The 25564-nt window shown below is 48.0% G+C and overlaps 1 protein-coding gene across 5 annotated transcripts in view; it reads left to right on the top strand.

Moving 5' to 3' along the window:
• Window positions 1–23210, top strand: part of ADCK1 (aarF domain containing kinase 1) — a 98174-nt gene extending 74964 nt beyond the window's left edge. For 4 of the 5 annotated variants that reach the window (XM_080924547.1, XM_080924549.1, XM_080924548.1 and 1 more), the window contains 6 exons: window positions 2746–2904; window positions 8118–8234; window positions 17041–17190; window positions 18325–18522; window positions 20610–20803; window positions 22514–23210. In XM_080924547.1, coding sequence (XP_080780673.1) covers window positions 2746–2904; window positions 8118–8234; window positions 17041–17190; window positions 18325–18522; window positions 20610–20803; window positions 22514–22685 — 990 coding nt within the window. In that variant the 3' untranslated portion in view covers window positions 22686–23210. Of the gene's footprint in view, window positions 1–2745; window positions 2905–8117; window positions 8235–17040; window positions 17191–18324; window positions 18523–20536; window positions 20804–22513 lie in introns of those variants that run through there. The other variant, XM_080924550.1, reaches the window with a different exon arrangement.
• Window positions 23211–25564: the final 2354 nt, after the last annotated feature.

A 25564-nucleotide genomic window follows, 5' to 3' on the forward strand; every position in this document is an offset into this window, starting at 1 on the left:
TTATGGATTAATGTACTAATTAGTTGTTAGCAATGAATATTAATAAAGTGTCCGCCTTTGTGATGAATGGCATCGAGTACCAATGGTGACCAGTAGCATTAGGCTTGACTAATTATATGAATGATTAGTGATGGAAAAACCTTTAAAATACCTCTCACTATGCTTGGATATTAAGGATAATTAAAAATTTCATAAATAGCATGAACTATAGAAAGCAGTGGGTAATGGCTGCTTGGTCAGTAGCTTCACCTAGCATAGGCCAGTGTAGACTCTCATAGACCACCCTATGTGGGCCAAGTGCTGATTGTACAAGTAAGGGAATTCATGGGCTGCTTTCTTGGGCCTCTCCTGAGCCTCTAGGTAAGGCTCCGTGTCTAGACCTGAGCAAACAGCCTTGAGGTAGGTTTGTTTGTTTCGTCTGAACTTGGACCCAGAGAGAGGAATTCAGCTGCTTTCAGTGGTCCCGATGCCCTCAGACTGGGCTTAGGCCTAGGATAGCCACTTTTCTTTTTTGTGCATTTGCTCTGTCCATACTTGAGTGGCAGCTGAAGGTCATCTGCAGATACCTGATGCGATGCAGTATACGTAGGCTGCTCTGTCCAGGTGCCTGGGTCTGATGCCCGGTACCCTGGCGCACTGTATGTTTCACGAGACACAAACAAAGACAACAAATGAAGTTGGTGTAAGGTCACAGGTTTAGCCTGTGAGTGACTAGACAAGACGGAAAAGAAATTAGACAACGGCCCAGTGTAATTAAAATTGGTTCTGTTAAGAATTGACCGTGATAATCCAGTGTGACAGTTCTCAGAGTGGCACCTGGTACATCACAGAGGACATAAGGTTTCAAACAAAGAAAGCAGCACATGCCTTTTGGGTGATGGTTTTGCAATAGATTTTGAATTTTCTCTTTCTCGAGTATCTAGTACAGTATGCATAACCAGCAAATGGAGACAGATTCTGCCTGCCAGTGGGGGTGCAGATAGTCTTTCTGGAGATTGGAAATGGAGTGTAGGAAGTGAGTGGACACCGTCACTGAACCCACCATGCCTGTGGGGCCACGGTATGTGCTTGGCTCCTCCCACTGGGCTCTTGTCCTCTGTCTCTGATGTTTAACTCACATCATCAGAGCCACACCCAGATGCCAGGTCAGAACCCCCACAACTGTCATCACTCAAGGGTCCACAGGGCACCAAGTGCCAAAATGGTCTTCATCTAGATGGATAAGCCTTGTTCTTGTCAAGCCTGGATGCTTCCTTATTCCATTTTTTAAAAAATTATAAAGTTTTATTTTATGCAGACAACATAGAAAATAAGGCAGGGTGAGTATGTCTCTTAGCAAAAATGCTTGAGACCAGGAGTGTTTTGGGCCTTTTTAGATTATGGAATCCTTTTGGGATTTTGTACTTATATAATGAGGCATCTTGGGGATGGTCCCATGTCTAAGGACAGAATTCATGTCTCATATACATTTTACACTTATAGCCTGAAGGTAAATTTTATATAATAATTTTAATGCTCTTGCATTTTGAATGCAGCCTGTCATGAGGTCTGATGTGGACATTTCCATGTGTGATGTAATGTACTCACTCAGGAAGTTTCAGGTCTTGGGGCAAGTCTGATGCCAGAACCTTGAGTCAGGCATGCTCAGTCTATATCACAGCCACTTCAGTTTTAGCCTCTGGGCTTAAGCAAGTGAAGGTGTCAGCTGCAGTAGGAAGCACCTCCTCTACAGCCTTTACAAGTTGGCCAAGAACAGCTCTGCTTAGGGATTTCAGTCAGTTATTGAGAGCTTGCCCACCTACCTAATGTTCAACACCCTGGGTTAGTCCCTGGCACCAACAACCACCACTGCCACCAAAATAATGACAAAATATGAACAAATATGGGCTGCCTTGAACAAGGCCTCCTCGCTGTATAGATTTGGAAAAAGGATCACAGGAACTTTCAGAGCCCCGATTAGTGACATGACATGTACCTACATATCTCCCACAATTGTGTGGATTTGGAGGAACATTAGCGCTCAGCATGATGCTGGGTACCCAGCTAGGCAGTACCTAGCCAACAGTTGTCAAGGTTACTTCTGGATGCTGTTAGCTTCTTAACATTTTGGACTTGGCACAGTTATAGTGACAGAGGCCAGAAGAACAGTTCCCTCTCCTGTGTGTACTTGAGGGGAGACCCAGGCACGGGGTAGAGTAAAAGCTGGGGGCTTCTCTACATTTGCCTTTGTTCTGAAATGATGACATGGAGACCTGGTCTATTTATTCAAAAGCTTCTTGTATTTTAGCTGGACAGGGCTCTCATCTATTTTAACCGAACTATGCCGGTCTGGTCTACTTGCCAGCCACCTTCCATCTTAGTCTTGTTCTGGCTGTTCCTGCTCCGTCTGTCAGTCCTTTCCATGGTGACTCTTCTCACAGCCTCTCATGGCAACTCCCTCCTCTCCTTCTTCCTCCCAGGACCCCCCTCATTGGGATCAGAATCTCACTTATTCTCTCCTGTCTAGCTATGAGCTGATCAGCTTTTTATTAACTAACCAGAGGTGATAGAAAACAGTTTTTTAACAAGAGTAAGACAGGATATGCTTGACAGTGCCAACATCTGTCAGGTCTGCAACCAGATCTCTGGGCACAATAATCAGCACCTGAATACACAGTGCACAAAGCCATCCCCCAACAGGGTAGGAAGTGCACCTTCCTTGGTGGGTTCCGTGGGTGGACTGACAGGTCACTTGGTGGATTTCAGGTGCTTGTCTTGGCTGTGAAGCAACTTTTCCCAGATTTTGAATTCATGTGGCTGGTGGATGAAGCCAAGAAGAATCTGCCTCTCGAGTTGGACTTTCTAAATGAAGGGAAGAACGCTGAGAAAGTGGCCCACATGCTCAAGCACTTTGACTTCCTAAAGGTAAGAGGGCGGGTCAGTCTGGAATGAGTGCAGGGGGGGATTGGGTCCTACCCTGGCTATTCCTACTTAGCTTGAGTTGGGGCATCTCTTTGCCAGAGTTTCTTACTTAAGGTGAGTGATTTGTAATTGGAGACTCATATTAAATCCCTTGAAGAGAATTTCCAAAAGAATGAACCCTAATATGATTGTTGACCTGCCTGCCGGTCAAGTGAACAGTTGATCATTGCATAATCCACACTGAGTACCCCATAGGCCTTTGTGCTGTGGCTTCTGCCTCCGTAGAACATGGAGTGAGTGACAGTGACAGCTAACACTTGTGTACCCTGATCCTTCTCCAAAGATGCCCGTGACATTTGCTCCTGTAATACACAGTTCTGTTACAACAGTGTTTCTAGCCAACACTACAGTATGCAGAACTGTACAACAGGAACTTTGGGGGTCACCAGAGAAACAGGCCTGAGGCATAACACTCCACAGCCTTATCCGTGACACAGAAAAAGAAGGGTTTGGTCCCTCAAATGTGTGTTCACTCGCGTGAACCATTTTTTCTTCTTCTTTATCCTATACTTACTGTTTTCTTGATCTCTTGGTGTGCTGTGGGAGGCCCTGGTTGGTGCTGCTCTAGAAACTTCCCACTTAATGGGAGCAAGCAGATACATTGTTGCCTGACATACCGAGTGTTTTGCTCACAGATCTTCATTTTTATTTCGGTGGCTTCCCATGAGGAAATGCTTAATCTACCTAGGACGGGGAGCTCAGAAGGAAGTGTTCAGCGAGTGTTTCGGTATGCCAGGCACTGTAGCACTGACCGAATGCTGACACATCCTGATGGTGACCCCCTCCCCCCAGCCCCGTACACAGCTGTGTCTTAGGTAGAGTTCTAGTTTTAGCCCAGGCTCTCTGACTCTGTGTCTGCTGCTCACCTCAGAGTGTCTGCTACCTTTAACCTGGCAGAGGTGCCCCTTAATGCCAGAGTGCCAAGCCAGACAAACCCAACAGTCTCCTCCACTGTTTCCATGGAAACTGCAGAATCATCCTCTCGTTGGAGCCAACTAGCAACTGCCAGACCAAGACATGTAATAATAATAATAATAACAACAACACAGATTTTTGAAACAAGGATGCCAAATTGGTAAATAATTAACATACTGATCTGACCCACTGCTGCCAGAACTCACATAGCATTCCTAAGACAATGGAGGAACGAAGGCTTCTGAGTAATTAATTTTGCCTAAGCACATCATAAGCAGGAAGCAAATTCTGTGTTGTGAACCCAGCTCAGCTTTTAAAACTGTAGATAGATTGCTCTTGCATGCTGGCACACCATCCCAACATCTGTGCATAATTAAGCCTCAGCAAAGAGTTTGCCTCTCATCTGTGAGGCCCCTTCCAATGCTTAAGGGGGGTCCTCGACCCTTTACGGTAAGTCTTTGGGTCTCAGCCCATCTCTGAATAAAATAGAGAGGAGGCCGGAAGAAGGTGAAGGGCAGCCAGACTAAACAGTACGGATCTGAGCATGCATGGAACCGGGCTGTGCCAGGCAGTCAGGCTTGGGATTAACCTGGGGCATAGCTGGGGACAGGCAGGCAGGGAAAAGCTGTCTAAGCATAGGTTTGGAACTAGAATAGATAAGAGCTTGAGTGGGGACCAGAGTGTGTCGCATCAGGCAGGGTCACTCCAGAGTTTTTTGTGTGAAGTCAGGAGCCTGAGGGATATGTGAGATTTTGGAGACGTGTCATAGCTCATTAGACTTCAAAGATGAGCAACATGTATGGTAACATCCGACCATTTAATGTGTTAGACACTCCAAAAAGTGTTTCACATGTGTTTACTCTTTAATATGTATAGCGACCTCACAAAGGAGGTGCCATTTAAAATCCTGTACCATTGGTAGACATCCCAAGTGGCCAAGTCATTAGCCTAGGGTTACACAGTGAACCAGCAAGGGGCAAAAGCAAGGCTAGGGTGGAGATAGAGTGGCTTAAAGCCTGCACATCAAACTGCCTTTGTTCTACTGGTTTGAAACATTTCTGAATCACAGGGACAACCAAGTTTGTGGGAGGGTATGAGCGTATGGCATTGACTCAGCTCTGAGGTGGATCAGGATCCTCATGAATCACTGTAGAGCAGTCACAGGACAGCCAGTGTTTGACCAGCAGCTCAGCATCTGGTTTTGTGTGGGGCACCTGTGGTAAGTGTGGTGAAGCAGGTTCTTCTATAACCATCTACATCATCTTACTAAGAGTGCACTTGGCCTCAGAGAAATTATGCATGTGTCCACAGTCAATACAGCAAGTAGGAGGTCGAGCTGTGTTCTGCTTGGCTAGGCTCTGACTTCAGGAGGACTGTACCCTGGAGGATAGATAGCCAAGGCCCCACCATGAGGTCCAGGCTACCCAAGCAAGGTCATGGAACTTTTTATAGCCCCCTTCGTAGGGTTGGGGTAGTCTTCATGTGGGAGCAGGTGGAGCCTTCAGGTGGGCCTCTGTGGGGGCCTGTCCTGTATGACATAGACCAGGAGTCAGTGTCCCATTGGCCAGAGGTGGTCCTACTGGGGCCAGTTAGTCCCTCCCAGAGCTTGCTTGCTTGATTGCCAGGTGCCAATGTTTGTCTCTTGCTTTTACCTTCCTGGATTGACGAAGGAGACAGGCAGTGGTGAGACGTAGCCATTTGGGGACTTGAGAGACAAGACATGCATTTCTGCGCTTTGTGATTTTCTATCCTACTGCCCCGAGTTGCTGAGAAGGGCATGTGATTATCAGACTGAAATGGTCACATCACAGGGAATGAAGGTATGGGAGGGAGGCCCAGGCTTATCCCTGCACCTGCCCAGGCAGCCTAGAGAGACATCAGCCTTGGGCTCTTACCCCATCCTTGGTGCTCTCCTGGCTGTCCTCCAAGTGACCCAGTAGGTCCTGCTGGGGCTCTAGCCTAATGTTTACAGAGCTTCAGGGCCCACTGCCAAGCTCAGGCTTCCAAATCAATGGATGAACTTAACCAAAGGTACTCGAATAGTGCATGTTTCCTCTGGAGACCAGGAGCAATGGCAATGACAAACAGAGTTGCTTTGAGTTGACAAGTGTGTCTATATCTTACATTCAAAACAACAGAGAGGCAGAGATGTTTTGATCAGCCTGGATTTCCAAAGAGTGAGAACTTAGCTTACACTCATCTGGTTCTCAGCACAAGGGCTTCAGATGTGGGTAGCTCTGTGCCCTGCAGGGCCCCTTGCCAGGAAAGGAAACTGAGGCACAAGGTAAGAGAGTGATCGATGGCACAGCTTTCTCAGAAGAACTAGGAGAAGTATGTGGCTGGACGTGAGGGCTGTCTACATGGGTCTTAGGAATGGGGAAGGGGAGGACTCAGTCTCTGAAACACTCGAATAAGCTGCCCTTGGCTTTTATCCTTAAGAGGAAACAGTCATCAAAAGTTTGGAGAAACAGCATGCTGAAAGCATCATGGCTTTGGTGGTACCTGCTATGTGACATCATGCAGCCTGTGGTGCCCTCTGACCCCTTGCTGCTCCTGAGGAAATCTGTTTTGTTTTGCTTTTAGGAGTTTTCAGAGTCACAGAGAGTAGGAGTGTGTTAGTGTATGGTTTGTTTGCAAATAACCAAAGCCCAATCCAACAGGTTGTTTGTTTGTTTATTTTGAGACAGTGTTTCTCAGTGTAGCCGTGGCTATCCTGGAACTTGCTGTGTAGACCAGGCTGGCCCTGAACTCACAAAGATCCTGCCCCTACTTCCCTAATGCTGGGACTATAGGTTTCTTTTAATTGTTATTGTTATTGTATTGTGTTTTTGTTGTTGTTGTTGTTTTTTTTAATGCTTATTTTTAGGGCTACAGGGATGGCTCAGAAGTTAAGAACATGCACTATTCTTCCAGAGGACCCAAGTCTGGTTCCCAGTAACCATATCAGGTGGCTTACAACTGCCTGTAACACCAGCTCCAGGGAATACAGAGCCTCCTGCCTCCTTGGGCACCTGTGTGCACAGGCACATTATCTGCACCCCCCCCCCCATACACATCATTAAAAACATTCCACAAAATGTTTATGGTATTCCACAAATGCTGGTGGTACTTGGAACTGTGACAGCATCAAGACTGACTTCTTTTTCCTTCCTCTGTGGTTACAAGATGGCTGTTACTGTCCCAAGAATCACATTTGCTTTCAGGGTGGGAGAGAAAGAGGGCAATAGTACCATAAGCATCCTTTTATAAAGAGAAACTAAACTTTTCCTGAATCCTCTAACAAAGTGTGGCTTACATTTGATGGGCCAGAACTGCATCATGTGACCACCTGCTATGGGGCAGGCAGGGAACAGGTTTTAGTTTCTTAGACATTGGGTTAAGATCCACAGGAAGCTTGTTAAGAATCTAGTAGAAAACAGAATTTATTCTCTGGTTCAAACTTGGTTCATAGCTTCAATAGGTCTATTTTGCAGGTGCAGAAATTGTAGCAGGGTTAGGGCCCGGCCAGGGTTTGATTGAGGGAGAGGCAGAGGGAAGCAGTTCTTAGCACTGGTGTTAGCTGCCCGTGTAACACTGACCACAGTACCTGATGGAAACAACCTAAAGAAGGAAAGATTTGTTCTGGCTTATGTCTTCAGAGGGTTTCACTCATCATGGTGGTGAAGTCATTGTGGAGCTTGTGGCTGAGAAGGCAATACCGGAGGCTCTTTCCATTACAGGGGTCCAGGAAAGAGAACTTCTAGATATGGGGGCTGGGCTCCTGTATCAGAGATCCACCTCCAGTGTGGCCTTCTTCCACCAGCCAGGACCTACCTCCTAAAAGTTCCTAAATCTCTCAAAATAGCGTCGCCAGCTGAGAACCAGGCTCTAAAGCGTAATGAGCCTGCAGTGAACATTTTCAGTTAAAGTCTTAATAATAGCAGCCTCCAGGTAGGAGCATTTCTCTCCCAAGTACCCATTTCTGTTATAGTGTGTGGCTTACAGTAAAATGGAGGATGGGTAGGGGTGAGAGGTAAAGAATGTGGAAGGTAAGGGGTTTAGGGATGGCAGTGGGGGGAAGAGGGAGTTGTTCCTCCGTTCATGAAGGATTTGTGAAGGAGTTCTGCTGTAAGGGCACCTGGCTGAGGTAGCCTGAGTGGTTCTGTCCAAACAGCAGTGTGTGCCACTGTCTGGCTCCCAGAACTTTACTAGGGGATGGGCTTGCGCACAGCCTCTGTGTGATTCACCTTTTCCTTCTGCAGGTCCCCCAGATCCACTGGGAGCTGTCTACCAAGAGGGTGCTCCTGATGGAATTTGTGGAGGGAGGTCAGGTCAACGACAGGGCCTACATGGAGAAGAACCAGATTGATGTGAATGAGGTGAGCTAGGGGCTGGTGCTGGGACAGAGGGACAGAGGGACAGAGGGACAGAGGGACAGAGGGTAGTTGGGACTGCTTCCTAGGCCTGGGCTCTGAGGCCCTAGAGATTGGCCACTGCCTTTAAAAGAATTATATATCTACCAGGGAGAGTTCTCCCAGGTTTTCCCATCCAGTCCTGGGCCTGGAGTGGGGACAAGGACAAGCAAGCCTCCCTGAGTATGAGGTTGTTGCTGGCTTCTTTTCTCACAGCAGCTAAGTCCGTACAGATGAGTGAGCAGCACAGGGGCCATCCATCAACTCCCACCCTGTCCTCCCAGGCCAAGGTGCGGAATCTAGAGAGCAGCAGCCATCACCTGATCAGTTGAGCAAGGGAGAAGATGGGGCTGTGTCTTTACCTCCTGCTTCCCTGCTATCAGGGAATCTGGCTAGTGGACCAGGTTCTGTCTCCAACCTTCTGCTTCTTGGTCACCACAGGCCCCTAGGAACGAGGGGATTGTACTTCTTTTCTACCCACATCCATTGTTAATACGGTCCCTTCATATGCAGGGTCTGGGTGTTCAGGATCTCCATGCTGGAATCAGACAGCATCAGCTAACTCCTCAGAGGGGATTACAACCAGGATTAGAACCCAGGTCCTTTCTCCTCCATCTTCTCTATCTCCCTCCCAGAGACACATGTGGGTCCGCAGTAGAACTTGCAGCCACTTGAGGGCAGCTGATCAGTAACTGCCAGGAAACTGGCGGCAGGAAAGCTGAATAGGCCCCTTTGTTACCAGCACACTGAGCATTGCCAATACTTTCCCTTGCTCTCAGCTCCTAGGGTAGGGAGGAGGACAGTGCCTAGGTAGCTTACAGAGTCTGGCTGTAGTGGGGACTGGCTGGTCCTACTGGGAGGTCACCTCTAGGTGACCTTCCTAAAAGGAAGTAGGGCCTCTGCCTGCTAATTGGGAGACCCAGAATCTTTGCCTCATCACTGGCCTCTCCTTCTGCAGAGATGGACTTCCAGTCCAGGGGCCACCCACACCTATTAAGGCTGTGATGGCATCTTTCCAGGGTGAGTGTAAATACTTAAGTACATTCTCTGATATTGTGGCTTGTTCCACTGAGTCAGCTGGAAACCCTGAGTCTGAGCAGGGTGGACCCTCTGGGTCTGGGCCTCTTTGTCCCTGCCACTGAGAAAAGCCAGTATCCAGACTGAGAAACCTTAGTAGACATCTAATTTTTCGAGAATGAAGTAAGACACTCTCTGGCCCCCAGTTCTCTTTGTGCAGGTGATGGACCAGCTGACCTCCAATTAAGGATCGTTTGTATTTGAATATTTTATAGACCCATGACTCTGGCTTAGTGAGCATTGGCTGGCTCAAGAGCCATCTATTTCAGAACCGTAGGAGAATTTGTATAGCTATGCAGATACCCCAGGGTACAAATGAGAATCTGGGGTGTGAAGGGTTACAGAGCATCTTTAGTGAATCTGCAGAGGATCTCAGTCTAGTATAAAGCCCTTGAGCTATCTGTGCTCACCTGAATTTGTACACGCAACACCTACCCTCCTGTGCTCACCTGCTAGGAGCCCTCAGCCTGCTGGGGCCCCTCTACTTATATCCCCGACCATGGTAGCACATCTGTCCAGGACATCTGTCCAGGGTCATGTTTGCTTGTAACTTCAGGGGAGGGTGACAGCAACTGCCATTGATTTCATTTAAAGCATAGGTTATGCAGGAGTCTTCTGCAGACAGACGGGCTCCTTCTAGCCACAGAGGACTATTGAGTGTGAGACCTTTATCGAAGGTTAATTGAATTTCAGTGAGTGTGCGTTGAAGACTCCACCGGGGCCGAGGTCCAGCTTAGTTGGCATGAAATTAGCCACGAGAAAGGTGACTGCATTGGTAGTACAGGGCAGCAGGGACGGATTCAGGGGACCTGGTGGGCGGATATCATCTGTCTATGAAGGCTGACTGGATCCAGAGGCCCCAGGGACAGACACCGCCAGCGAGTGGTGTCTGGAAAAGAGGGACATAATTATGTGGTCTTGGATTCAGCCCTGGTCGTCAGGATCCCAGGCAGAAGAGAAGTGTGGGGTCTGTCCCTTCACTCTCCAGGGAATAAACTTCTGCGGATAGAGTTAGGACTTAGCTCAAACCTTCTAACTAATCTTCCATTTTAAGACCCCCAAAACCTGTTTGCAGGGATGCTTGGGTACCGAGCCTCCATGGAGTTGAGATCCTCAGCCTTTGCTCTGTTACCACCTGTCCCCATCTGTCCCAGGCCATGGCCCTCCTTTTTCACATTGGCTGCTGTGGTTATGCCTCTTGCTCTTCTTGTGCTGGGTGTGTTGCCTCTTCTTTCTCTCATTTTAGAGGCATTTGCAATGGAGTGGAGACTGTGGCTTTGTTCTCCATGTAGCCAGAAGCCCTTACTCTGTTTACTTCTTGAAGTAGTTCCGAAATCCATTCCTGTCATTGTAGGAACAGTGAAGGATCTCAGAGTCACCTTTCAGTGTACGCTTTGAGAATCTACTATGTGCAGGCACTGCCCACTTGTGCTAGAATAGAAATGTGGACAGAACCAAGCACTGGGTTTCTAAGAGGCCTGGTGCTAGACACGCTGGGTACCTGAGGACACCTGGCTCTTCCATTCATTGCTCTGGTGGCCTCAAGTCAAGTTCTTGAGAGAGGAGGCCACATCCTTTCTGCTACGGGACAGATGCCATCACCCAAGTTTTATAAGCAATATGGCCATGTCAAAACATTTTCATAATTTATAATTCATGAGGGTGTCACTTACGGAGGCATCTCTTCCTCCATAGACTCTTTGAGAACCTTTCTTCCCTTCTTGTCCTCTGTCTCTGGCCTGTGAGTGCATAGATCTGGATGTACTTGATTGGCATGCTAATTAATTCAGAAAAGCTGAAGCCTCTTCCTTTTCCCTGATTACCTTTGCTTCTGTCACTGCTCCATGGGGACAGAATGGGACCTTCTCACTTGTGCTCAGCATCATTCCAACCTCCTGGTCCTTCCAGCTGGCTGGAATCTAAAGATACTAACGACCCAATTTCTGAAACCACTAGAAGAAAAGCAGTTTCTTCTCTCCAATCCCCATCACTCTAGGATGCTCATGGGTGTTAGTGGACTCCCAGGTAGTTCCTGGGGATTTGTTTGTTTTCTCAGAGCAGAGGTATTGTTTGGTTGGTCCAAAGTAGTTCAGGCTTTGTCATTTGTTAGCCAGTCTGCTGTGGGGTTGCTATTCTTTAGGAACCCTGGTTTCTCTGTCTGCAGTTGGCCATGGGTGACCTAGAGATCTTTGATAACCAAAGCACAGCACACGTGGCACAGCACTGAGCCTGATGTATATGTTCAATACACAATGACACGGAAACTCCATCTCTCAGATGTCCTTGGAGCCACCAGGACAGTGTTTATCAAAGGGCAGGGAAAGTAGCGACAAATCCTTTTCCTGGCTTTTTATGGTGACCCAAGCAAGCCGGAAGGGGATGGAATCTGTGGGGTGAGTTGGCACCCTAGAGAGGAGCTGCCAGTTACCAACAGGAGTTTCTTCCTCTCATGTGTGTTCTGATGGTTGATGACCCCTGGGACTCACCTTTGAGTCCCCTGAACTTGGGGTGCCTTGCAGAGCACCTGCGGTAGATATCCACAGGCTTTCTTGCTTTGCAATGTTTGTGTCTGTGTCTCATGTGAAGCCTGGTAAGGCCTGATTAAAGACACTGCATTGATTTTCTTTTTGTGATAAAATACTCAGCTGTAGTTAGAGAAGTAATTTGAGGATGAGTTTATTTCGGCTCATGCCTTCAAAAGGTTGCATCCAGCATGGCAAGGAAGACATGTTGATTGGAGTGGCCATGACACAGAGGGTTTTCATATGGCCAGAGATCAGAAAGTAGTGTCTCAGCCAGAACTAGTGGCAGGTTTCACCTCATCACCTGAAATGACCTCTTTTTACCACAAGGCCCCACTTGAGAAAAACTTCATCACCTTCCAAATGCCACAAGCTGGGGACCAAGTATGGAGAGCATCACCGTGTGGTGGATGTTTAAAGCTTAAGTCTAAACAGGAGGCTTTCCAAGTGCCACCATCAGAGCCACCTCTCAGTCTTCTGTGACTCACTGGGATCTTCTTCTTGTCCCCACTGCCACTGTGAGGCTGAGGAGTTCACAGCTGGGTGGTCAGAGACATCATCTCCCAGCTCGCTCATCCGAGATCACCATGTGCCACCGGGCAGCTGGAGAGGCCTGCAGCTTCTAGATCCCAGTATTTGGTTTGGGGACAGGAAGAGCATGGTGGTGCTGTGTCCCAGGTAGCAGGCTCTGCGGACAGATGCCACAACCGCACAACCACAGCCTTGCTTTCCTCTCACAGACACTGGCCTTGCTTTGGACACACCCCCACCCAGGAACATACATAGACTTTTCCTTGGGGGTAGGAATGAATTAATTCACACAATTATAGACCAATTAAACTGCTTTCAGCCAATTCAGGCCTTGAGAAAAGTCCCAAAATAACTCCTTGATTTAAATATTATTTACTCAATTAATTCTTTACTCAGCCTTTTTATGGAGTCCTGGTTTTTCCCTCTCACCCACTGTTAGAGGCATTTGTAATTAATGAAATCCCATATGAGTGGCACATCCTTTTCACAAAGAACAATTCGTACTTCTCCGTGGCTTCTTAGTAAAAAGCGCTGTTCTGTGCCTTTGCTTAGAGGTTGGGACTGGGGGAGTCACCTAGTCAGAATTTCCTACCAACATCCTTTTCTTCAGACAGACACCTTACTGGATGCCAAGGTCCCTTAGAAGTCAACTCCTGTGAGAGCTTCCCTGGAGTGGAGAGTCAGGTGGCCTAGCCATTGAACACTTATCCTCTGGAGTTAGGTCACCTGATGGATCACCTGACTGCTGAGCAAGTGACCAATGGCTTTTTGCTGTCTGTGTATCACCCCTTCCGCTGTTTCTTGCAGAGAATAACTAAGTCTCTAGAGCAGGGCCCGGACCCATCGTGTGCCCCTGCCTGTCAGCATGTTTAGCCTGGCTTTGCAAGATGCAAAGAGAATTCACCCAAAACTAAGAAAATGGGGCCACAAGAGTGGCATGCTCTGTCCAAGCCGTTCTTGAGTGCACTTCAACCAGAACTGCCAGTTCCACCTCCCTTCCCCCAAGGACTTTTTGATCTCTAGGGAAATGGGCTTTTCTTTGTGCTTGTAATCAAGAACTATGAGCTCAGACTGAAGGCATGCACCAACCTGTAGCTCTTTCCAGTTGAGATACAGATAGTTACTGCTCAGGAGAAAAGATAGCCCTAAACCAGTGGTTCTCAACCTTCCAAATGCTGCGACTGTTTCATACAGCTTAATACCTGTTATGGTGACCCTCAGCCACACCATTATTTTCATTGCTACTTCATAGTTGTACTTTTGCTCGTGTTATGAACTGTAATGTAAATATCTGCTTTCTAATGGTCTTAAAAGGGTTCCATTCAACTCCCGACCCACAGGTTGAGAACTGCTGTCCTAAATATTGATAACTTTTTTTTTCTTAAGGTCTTTTAGGACAATAAGCAGTTCACATTTCATCCAAGAAGTCCCCTTTCTTTCTGTTTAAATGCTTTGAGTAAGTCCCAGCTCCCTCACAGTTGTTTTAGAAGCAGCTGTACCATCTTACCTGCTTCCCAACAGTTGAGCTAAAAGCTTTCAGCACCTCAGTCTCTGTGTGTTTGTGAGCTGTGTTCATAAGGCTGACAGTTGCACTTAGTAGTAACAGGTATGCATCTTCCTCCATGTCTAAAGCAATGAAAAGCCAAAACAGTGACATCTGTGTGTCTAACACTGAGTAATGGTATTTGACTTTGAACCATGAGGGTGCCCTGTGAGGAGGTGACTTTAGTCCTAGTTAAGTGCTAATGGAGATAGAGGACTAGGGTGGCTTATCTCTCAGGTCACCCGTACCCAAAGTGGCATCGCCAAGATGGTTTCAGTGCTGAGTTGTTGGCATCAGCCAGTTCCTGCTCCTTGCTTTGTCTGTTGGGCCTGGTGACATCTGGTTGAACTGAACATCCAGAGAAGCCTCCCAAGTAGGAAGGCCTCCAAGTGGCAGCTGGCTGGCGTGCATTGAAATGGTGTGTGTGTGTGTGTGTGTGTGTGTGTGTGTGTGTGCGCGCGTGCGCTCTTTCTCTCTGGTAGCTCCATTCAAATATGGGGTAGTAGTTGGCAGTACCCCCAGCTGCCGGATGAAAGGCCATCCCTAACGGATATGAGCCCCCTACCCTGATTCACCATGCCCCTGGGGGCCATCTTTCATTGTAGAAATAAGGGGCCCAGAGCGATTAACAATATTTCAGAAAGCTTAAGGGAGATCATACATCTCTCTGTGACAGGTTTGCCCAGACTAAATGAAATGTCACTTCTCCACATTTTGACTGGAATTCCGTCAGCTCAGTCTGGCTGTGCTGCTTATCTTGGGCTGATCAGGAGCCCTGATTGGACTTTATATGCGTCCTTGACAAATAAAAATGAATGATTACTTAATAAATGGAATCGGTTTGTCAGATACGGCCTTCTGAAGCGTAGCTCTGAGGAGCTCCAAGAAGCCTAACAAAAAGGATTATTGGTAGCACAGAGGTGGGGAACTGGCTGGTTTTTCAGGACCTGCTTTGGCTGAGGCCCACCTCCTAGGAAACAGAAAAGAGTAGCCCTGGAAACCCCTGTCATCTCAGAATGAGTCTAAAATTCAACCCAAGGAAAAGTCCTATTCCTAATGAGAATGACAGAGTCCCAAGGTATGTGGCAAATTTCAGGAGTCCGAGTGCTGGTGTTGTAGGGCAGAGCCTTCAGCATCTTCATCACTACAGGAACCAGTGATGAACCACAGGGGTATCTACAAGAGGTCACTGGATCCCAGGCCCTGTGACATGCTAATTCACTTCTGCAGCCACCTGTGAGAGTTATTACTTACTTAATTCAGAAGTATAAGTAGCTGTGTCGAGGTCTCAAGGGAAAGGAGCTCCTGTATAGAAGGGCATAGTTAGGCAGCTGGGGTTCATATCTGTTTGGAAGAAACAGGGCTGTGCCATGAGCATCTTTAACCTCAGTGTTCTGGGTTTCCTCACTTGTCTGAAAAGTGAGGAGGAGGTCATAATTGTACTTCTGAGCATTGTAAGGATGATGGCTATTATTTAAATGCAGGGTTATTCTTAATCAAGTCTTTTATAGCCCGGGCTAGCCCTGGACTTTTGACCCTCCCATCTCAGGCTCCTAAGTGCCAAAATTATGTCTGTGCCACCACACTTGACCATTCTTGATCTTTTAACTTGGTGCTGACTATGAATGTGTGAGGCTTAGGAGACTGATAGGGTTAGGATACACACTGGATACACACAGCATCTCCAAAGACCATGGAGAACTCACTCCCATTGCGTGTAGAGCCATACTTTACCTGTGTGGTGCTGTTACAAGCAAGTGCATGCATAATACAGCCAGTCTATAGCACATCAATTACACCTCAATAAAGCCATTTAATAAAACAGAGCCAGTCCCTGCTGTCCTAGGAGTTTACGATGGTGAACCAGATGGTCATTTGTCAAATGATCACACGAGTAATTGCTAGTGCTGTAAAAAAAAAAAAAAAAAAAAAAAAAAAAAAATCCAGTATCCTCTAGGAGTGTGGGGATGGACCTGGAGATGGGGAGATGGTAGGGCTTGTGGCAGCAGAGATGGTTTGCACCAAAAAGCCTGAGGTAGGAAGGCACGGGGATCATTGGAGAAGTCTGTGTGTGTGTGTGTGTGTGTGTGTGTGTGTGTGTGTGTGTGTGTGTGTGGTGAATTGTAAGGTGAGAACAGGGAGAGAGGCAAGACCTCATGACATACAGCTTATGGGTTGAGGAGGACTCTTAATCTTGAAGCCCCCTCACCATTGGACCCTGTCTCCTTCCTCTTCCCTATTGTTTATTTGTTAATGACCATGAGGTTCAACTGAGGCTAGAAGAAAAGCCAAGGACAGTTGGTGTCCTGGAGCATCTACCTTCTGTCTGAGCATATCTTTATCCCCTGCATGTCCATCGACAGATCATCTGAGGGCCCAGGTCTGGTTCTATTCAGCAGCTGCTCCCAAGCAAGGAAGAGGCTTTTAGCTTTAATAAAAAAAGGGAGTAGAGATAAGAAGGCTGCCTTGGCAGGGCTCGCAGGACTGACAGGATGATTTAAATGGCCTCTCCAGTGTCTTTCTTTCACACAGACATCATAAATCAGATTAGCATTGGGCTCTGGGGGATGGGGAGAGGGGAGCAGGTCCTGGACTCTGGGTCTGTCTAGGACTAGTCTGGCAGCAGGGCAGCTCCAGAAGAGAGAGACATTGTATGTATTACCCGTTCCTAACCCGGCCCTGTTTTTTGAAGGAGTGGGTGGGATTGTTCCCACCACCCACTCTCTCACCTTTGGGAAAGAGTGAAGAGGAGCTGATAAAAGAGCAGAGAGGAGACAGATGTGAGCAGGGTGTTGTGGGAGGTTAAGACTGACTGACAGCCATCAGGAAATAGAGAAGCAGCCAATCTTCTCCCTTTGTGTGCAGGAGATCACTCAAAAAAGCACTGGTGTCTCGGGCTGTCCCAACATGTCTGAGCTCCAAGTGGTTCTAATGTGTGGTTGGACTGGAGCTTCTTTCTTAGATGTGAGGACTCCATTCTCTCCTATGCTCAGGCTCAATGGCTCCTGTCATCTCTTGAGAGTGACTAGCCTAGGGGGTATGAAGCTCCTGGAGCATTTACGGGCAGGGCAGAACTTCCACTGGGTGGCTTCTCTTTCAGATTTCCTGCCACCTGGGCAAGATGTACAGTGAGATGATCTTTGTCAATGGCTTCGTGCACTGTGACCCCCACCCAGGCAACGTGCTGGTGCGGAAGCGTCCTGACACGGGCAAAGCTGAGATTGTTCTCTTGGACCATGGGCTTTACCAGGTAGGAGAAAATTCTCTTCCTTTCTGGAGTTGGAGCCCACTGATGTTCTCCAGAAACCTGCAGCTTGGAGGCAGATAGCTGAGGTAGCAGAGGAGAGTCACCTTGCTCAGACTGGCTTGGTGTCTTAGTTAAGGTTTTACTGCTGTAAACAGATACCATGACCAAAGCAACTCTTATAAAGACAACATTTAATTGGGGCTGGCTTCCAGGTTCAGAGGTTCAGTCCATTATCATTAAGGCAGGAACATGGCAAGAGAGTTCTACATCTTCATCTGAAGGCTGCTAACAGAATCCTTATTTCTAGGCAGCTAGGATGAAGGTCTTAAAGCCCACACCCACAGTGACACACCTATTCTAACAAGGCCAAACCTACTAAAAGTGCCACTTCCTGGGTGGAGCATATACAAACCATCACACTTGGGTATGGTAGATGGAGTTCAGAGGGTTCTCCTCTCTTGGACTCACAGGCAGTGATGGCAGAGGGGAGGCTCAGAAACCTGTGGGGTTTCCGAGCTTTGCAAGAGGAGGTGAGGTTTTCACTCCACCCCATTGGTCACTGTTGAGTATAGGACTGCATCTGTGTTTGTTGGAGCCCAGGGAAATAGCCTATACCTAAAAAGGAGATGACAATATAGATTTTGGAAGGGAGTTAGCTGTCGTTGCCAGTTAGGACCAAGGCTTGCCAGTATAGGCTGAGTAACCCTAATCCAAAAACTACACTGCCAGTGCTTAGGGCCTCTGAGCACTATGGCATCAGAAAATTCTATGCCACACAACTTGTTTCATGCACAAAATCGCTAAATACATTGTACAAAACTACCTTTGGGCCATGTGTGTAAAGCATGTATGAAACAAACGGATTTCATGCTTAGATGTGTGATCCAGCCCCAAGATATTATGTATATGCAAATCTGAGAAAGAGACTGAAATCTAGAGCGTTTCTGGTCTAGGAAGTTTCAGATTTACAATATTCAAGCTCTCTTAATTTTGAACTTGGGCCCCTAGGAATGGCTGAGTGTTGGGGAGCTATGGTCCTCCTTGTCCCCCCTTCCCCATGTAGTGGTCAGCACTAGTCTGGGCTCAGGCCTTGGGCCAAGAAAGACACAGTTGCTGCCTGTGTTGCCCGGGCTACAGGTGCTCACAGAGGAGTTCCGCCTGGACTACTGCCATCTGTGGCAGTCTCTGATCTGGACCGACATGGACAGGGTGAAACAGTACAGCCAGCGCCTGGGAGCTGCAGACCTCTACCCACTGTTTGCCTGCATGCTGACAGCCCGGTCCTGGGACTCAGTCAAACGGGGCATTGGGCAAGCTCCAGTCTCTGCTACTGAGGTAGGTGACCCTGTCCCAGATGCCTGGGGGCCTCTTCCAATCCAGTGTCTGAGGTTCATGATTGGACCATGTGTCTGTAGGGAGGGCTGCATTGGAGCCATATAGGGTGAGGAGGAGAAAGGAGAGGGTGAGGAAGGCAGGGGAAGGATAGCCTCTTTTGGCCCCTGGGACCTTTCATCCTGGAGTAGAGATAAGGCTTGTGGCTTAAAAATCCCAGGTCCTAGTAAGATGCCAGGCTTCCTCCAACACTCCCGGTGGCTACCATACTCCTGCAGCCCCCACACCACCTCTACCCACTGGGCACTCTCTGGCTTTATGTCAGGGAGAGCCTTCACTTCCTCTCCATATATAAACAGCCCTGTCCACGTAAAGCAGCCTCTTTCCTTTTCCCACCTCATTCATGGACTTGGACTGTCTAGACTGGACACAGACCTTAGGAAGCTTCTGCTCCCCATATTCCTGTCTACTTCTGTTTGTCTGCCAAGGATCATGGGGGTTTATTTGCTTGTTTCTCGGTGCAGTGCTGGGGAGACTCAGGCCCCACTGAGGCCTGTGTTCACTGTAGGAAGAGATGAGATCCTACTCAGGATGTTGGAAAGCCTGGGCTCTGCTTCCAGGATCCCGTCTTTCGGGTTCTGTAACCTTTGGTGTTTGTGTCACTTACGGGCCTCAGGGTCATTCCCTGCAAGCTGCTTTGCCACAGGCACCTCTAGCAAAGGCTGGATCCGGAGTCTTAAACAGTGCCTTAAAGAATCTGTCTCTCTGTTTTTCTTCAAATGGACATATTTCTCCAGCAGGCCTAATGGCAGTGATGAGCACTTGCTGCTCCAGGCTCTATAGCCTTCAAGTGCATCCTAGAAAGGGGGGTAGTCTAGGGATGGTAGGAGCTGTGCATTCTGTCTTACTGTCAATGCATGCAAAGTACCTACTCACAGCTCCTGGAGTTCATTCATTCAATAAACATTTGCTTTAGCTGGCCCCTGAGCATGTTTAAAGGATCCTGTGATTAACAGACAAGATAGGCCTTTTGTGTAATTCACACTTTGGTCGAGAGAGCCAGACAGTAAACAACTGAGCCAATAGGCAAGTGGGATAATTGCGGGTTACAGGCATCTCTGGGGAGGGGGATCTGAGGAGAGGACAAATAAGATCTGAGGAAGGGGTTGGGAGCCTGTCTGGCTCAGAGACCTGGGGTACTGGCTGACATTTGAGCTAAGGTGTGAAGGACAGGGAAGATACTGCCCATCGGGAATGCCTGACAGATGCACTGTTGGCCCACTAAAGCTACCAAGGCCCAGGGCAAAGAATTTGGTATGTCTAGAGGGTGATGGGCCACATAGAACCCCATTCAGGGCTTTAGGTGCAGTGGAAAGAGGTGTGGACTCAATTACCAGGAGGAAGTGAAGCCCTTGGCAAGTTATTGAGCAGGAGATGCTAAGACCTGTTGGCTAAGGGTTTCTGTTGACTGAGGTACAGTGAGCCAGTCACAGAGGAGGGAATAAGTGTTCAGAGCCATCACTGGCCGAGATTGAACAAGATACCAGTAGGCTGGGCCTAGCAAGTTCCTGACCCAAAGGGCCAGATAAACAGAACTGGGATGGTTTTAACATAGGAGAAGGGCTGGCTGTTAGGCATGCACTCACCATCAGGACCCAGGCTTAGGGAGAGCACAGGGGATAGGAGATCTGATGTGGTACAAGGCTTGGGTGGGACCTGGATGTTCTGTCCATGGACTGGTTTAGGCTGGACTTGGTTAACTGGGAGTACTTCTTCCAGGCCTGGCTTGAAATTGGTGTCCAATAAAGAAGCCTTAGAGAACCCTTTGTCTCAATGTACCCTAGTCCTGTTTCCAGGACTTGCCTGGGAGCCAGGTTGGGATCTCCCATCTGGGTGGTCAGGCCACAGGACTCAAATGCTTTTTTATTCCTTTGCGGAGCTGGGTTCTTTACAGGGTTCCAAGGCAGCTGTGCTAGAAGCTCCTACCTGGAGCTTATTTGTACTCTCTTGGTCACAGGCTGTCCACACTCCTGGCACCCTGATCTTCATGTGCCATATCAACCATTCTCATGTCCCCTTGCTGCTATCAGGACTCGGAGATTCGCAATAATGCATCCAGCTACCTGCCCGAGATCAGCCAGCTCCTTAACCATGTGCCTCGCCAGATGCTACTCATCCTGAAGACCAATGATCTGCTCCGCAGCATTGAGACCGTCTTGGGCACGCGCTCCAGTGCCAGTTCCTTCCTCAACATGTCTCGGTGTTGTATCAGGGCGCTGGCCGAGTGAGTATGCTCCCACCTTGGCCTCTCAAGCTCTAGATTTCTCTTCAGGGAATCCTTGGGGCAAAATGAGCTGCAGTGACAGCGGATGCCTTGAGACAGTGAGTGTCTTAGGTGGCCTGGAATGCCGTGCTTTGCCAAATGACAACATCTGGGGTCTCATCTTCCCAGGCCAGCTTTCCAGATGATTCTTTCCCCTAAGAAAGTTTGAAGTTGATTTCTGAGTAACTCCAGATCCAGGTGTCCCTTGGACTTGTGGTCAGGAAGCCCCAATATGACCCTATTTCTTACTGGCCCTGTGACTTGGCTCCCAGGACCAGTCCAGTCAGTGAGACCATTGCTTCTTATCCTGGAGATGTGTCTGTGACTTGGGATTGTGTGACTACTAGGCTATCTCAGGGTCGCAGATCTTTCTAGATGCCTTAGCACTCTTGAGACAAAGATGATAAGGAGAACCATACTTCTTCAGCAGGAGTGTGGAGGAGCATGTTCTAAGCCTCCAGTTGAGCACAGTGAATACAGCAGAAAGGCCATGTTCTGGCAGAATACTCTTACCCTAGAGAGGAGGCCTAGCATGTGGTCACGTCCCAGCCTGTCCATCCTGGGGAAGGAATGGCTCGTTCTGGGAAAGTAGCAGATTTGGTCATATAGATCATGTATCTACTAGCAAATATAAGATTTGAGTCCAGAAAAAAAACCCTGACCAATGAGGGGTAGGGTATAATTCATCTTTTCTCTGAGGGCTGTGGAAGCCAAGTCTTAAGTAGTGAAAGCTCTTGGGTTTGGAGCTCAGTGGGGTCTTGGCTATAGAATACTGTTTAGGGTAAGAGATTCTTCTGAAGAGTTATTACCACCATAGACAGCAGCAGATTAGCAGGAGCTCTAAGGAGAGTTCAGGCCTGTGTCGCAGACTGGGAGATCCTTCCTACAAGTTTAAGAAGAGGGAGGCTTTGAGACATACAGTTGACCAGTACTCCACAGCTGGGACCTATCTAGGCTGTCCCAGATTATCAGGCTGCAGGGGTTTGGAGCAGGGGTGCCACATTTCCTGAGGATGTGAGGGAAGAAGGACACGTTGAGTTGAGGGGGTTGTGCTCTCTGATGTCTTGAAATCTGGTACCATGGGCTTACAGACTTCCTTGGGGAAATAAGAATTCTAGATTCTGTGAATCTCCTGAGATCCAGATACCTGGGGAGTCTATTAGGTGTCTGCAGATTCACAATAGGGAGTTTTGTCATTTCTTTTATAGTAGCTGCATATGTGTGACAGAGAGACTTCTGTGGCTTGATTAGATCCTGGCCCCAAACCTAACAAGAGGCCATTGTCACAAAATCCCAGTTTTACCATGTTTTGTTTTGGGTACAGAGAGACTAAGTTGGGTTGGCAAAGTGCTTAGCCTCCTCAGTCACCTGACCTCAGAATTTGTATTGACCACAACAATTTTTTTTTTCAGTAGAAAAAGAAGCCACTGGATGAGGGGATTGGAGATTGGTGCATTGTTATTTTACTGCTTTCAAACCTTCTTTGGGATATTTGAGTCCCTCTGGCCCCTGACTGGGCAGTGGTATGGTTGGGTACCCAAGCGGTCTATGGGATCAGGGAGTTGGCGAGTTGGCCAGGCCACCTGCCTTCTTTTATTTTCTCTCTGGTTCTGAGCTGGAGTTTCTTACCTGTTTCTTTTCTCCCCTCCTTCTTTCTCACCCCTACTCTAGGCACAGGAAGAGGGATGCCGGCTCATTTTTCAGAAGGACCCAGATATCTTTCAGCGAGGCCTTTAGCCTATGGCAGATCAACCTTCATGAACTTCTGCTTCGAGTGAAGGCCTTGAGGCTGGCTTGCTGGGTCTCAGCTCTCCTGGGCTGGCTGACTCGGGCTCCACACTGAATGTGACTGTCATTCCCTGCCCCTTCCACACCTCACTCTTCCCTACATGCTCAGACTACCCAGTGACTTCCTGTCTGCATACGGTTGGCCTATGCCCAGGGTGATTGTCCATGATACCATCAAGCTCTACCTTTGGAGCCCCTGCCTGTGGTGGCCTTGTCCTCGGGTCCTGGAATGTGCTGGAGAGTGAGTTTCTTTCCTCCAGGGAGGGGATAAAGCAACCTCCCTCCCATCTTCTGTATGTGCCATTGACTTGGTCATCCCTACTTTAATGAGGATTGTCAGAATGGACCAACCACGTGTGTCACAGGGCTATGTTTAACTAGTAGGGAGTAAGTAGAGTCTCAGAACTTGCTGAGAACAGACTGTATTTTTGCCATATCACTTCTAAAGGTGTCCTACCTCAGTGAGGCAGGATGCATCTGAGAGTGAACGCTGTGGGTTCATCTGTCATGGTGACACCTTCAGTGCTGTATGCATTGTATGTATTGTTTATTGTAATAAACCCTTTCAAGGTTGCCGGGACTGTCCCTTCTGACTCAATGGCTCCATTCGGACTTTTAGTTGCTCTTGCTAGCTGCTTCCTTGGGAAATTCCTAGGTTTCTCAGAAAGGCCTAGGAGCATGAAGTCTGGTGTGGTTATAGAATGTATTTGCTAGGTTGGGAGCAAATCCGCATAGCTCACAGTAGACTTAAACACCATGTACCCCGAGACCTTGCCTCCCAAAGCCGTGCAGGCACTAAGACTCCTGCAGTCACAGGGCCACATCCTGCTTCCTGGAAACATCTCCTGCCTTTTACATCACAGACCTTGGTTGGAACCCAAAGCTTGGAACTAGAGGCAGAGGCGGCCCCTACTTGTTTCCTATGACTGAGGCACCTGCCTCGTTCAACTAGTCGGGTCAGGACTTGCTCTCTGGTTCTTAGTCAGTGACTTAAGTCTCAGGTTTAGGATTGTACTAGGTCCTTCCAGGTCTTTGGAGACAGCAACCTTCCTGATGATACCACAGTCGCCATGGCTGTGCCCATTCTAACATATCCATGTCACCTGATTAAGTTTTGTCTCTAGTCTGTTTCCCTGACAGCATTCACATCTCCCAAGCTCATCATTTGCTCCTGTGTGTGTGGTCTAGAGGTCCCTGAGACTCTATGTGTGGAAGGTCCTGCCTCCACAAGCATCCATCTTGCAGATGGATAACTATCTGATCAGAAAATCTGAACCTCATTTCTGCTCTCTCTGTTAATGAAAACAAGCAGATTTTCTAGTGAGCAGAGACTATTTGCACTCTTTTGTTTTCTGAAAGAATTAATTGTTCTTGGTGACCAGTTGGATGTACCCATGGGCCCAGGAGTGTAATTCGAAAGCTCTGTTATTAATCATGAGGATACATGCTGCATATTCTATTTTTTTTTTTTTACAGCCACTGATGTAAATATAAATGTCCTTTCTGTTTGAGATAATGGTCTCTTTTCACTTTGGATGTAATGGTTGTCTCACTCTGGGATTTAAAACATCAGCATGTTGCCTCTAGACCTGACACCCATACTAGTTTCCAGGGATAGGAAAGGTAAAAACAGAGTTGGGAGTACAGGGAAGTTTGAAAATCCATCAGTAGGATGACACTTGTGTATTGCAGTAAATATTAAAACATACTAAACGGTTTATCTCTTTACCGGCTCTGTGGTCTCCCTCCTCAGGCCCGACCCTGATATAGAACCCTACCCCCTCTGGAGCCCGGTCTGAGCCTCCAACCCGGCCCAGCTCGTCCGACAACTCCCTTCCCTTGGCGGTTTTGTATCGCCTGTTCTCTGCCTCTGTCCCAGAGTGTTTCTCGGGAACCAGAGGAGGTCAGACAATGGAGGTTAGAGTTCGTGGCAACGTGGAGCTTCCCAAGGCCCAGCTGGACCCAGGTGGGATCTATTGGTGTTAAAAAGCTATGAACAGTAAGGATTTTACAAGTCTAATATCTCATATAGAAGGGAAGTTTGTATCTTTGTCTATTTGATACAATCTTGTTGTGTAGAGAATTTGTGGATTGAGAGTTGAATATATAAACCTGTATAAAAGCTATCGGGCCTTAGAGCTGTGCTTGTGTGGGACTTTGGGGTACAGAAATACCCCGGGACAGAGGTGGGGAACAGGCGATAGAAAACCGCCAAGGGAAGGGAGTGTCTCAGACAAGTTGGGCCGTGTTGGCAGCTCAAACTGGGATCCAGAGGACGTGGGGTTCCATATCAGGGTCGGGCCTGAGGAGCGAGACCTCAGGGCCGGTAATGAGATAAACCGATTTTTATTTTTTAATATTTACTGCAACACTTGTGTGTGGCTTCCCACAGTACTGTAGATAGATTCTGCATGCTCCATGAATTGTCTTGTGTGCTTGAGCAGAGTGCCTATACGTACCCAGTACACAGGTATCCTGGCCTTTGCATAGTGCTCGGTAAGCATACACATACTGGGAGTCTTGGCAGACTGCGGTTTTCAGGGAATTTAAACTTGTTTTGAAAAGCTACATATACATCCACTGGCTCACAGGAGGCGCTTCCAGAGTGTTCAGGTTAATAGCCCCAGTGTATCTTTTCTACAGCAGGATCAGAGCTGGTCAGCCACTGCAGGCTATGGGGGTCTTCCTGCTACTGCACAGGGATGCCCTAGAAGGACAGAGATGCTCTAAGAGGCTCCCAAATAGATTCCCAGTAGTGGAGCTGATGGGAGGCTTGTGGCAGCTCTTGGTATGCGAAAGGTAATGATAGTGACAACTGTGGCTGGAGCAGGAGATGGGCTTTGAGCCAGGGTGTGACCTGTAAGTTCAAAACCAGCAGGATGAATAAAACCAGAGTGTGGTACATTCCTGGCAGTGGGGACATAGGCCGCATTG

Source organism: Micromys minutus (assembly GCF_963924665.1).
Source record: "Micromys minutus genome assembly, chromosome: 1".
NCBI lineage: Eukaryota > Metazoa > Chordata > Mammalia > Rodentia > Muridae > Micromys > Micromys minutus.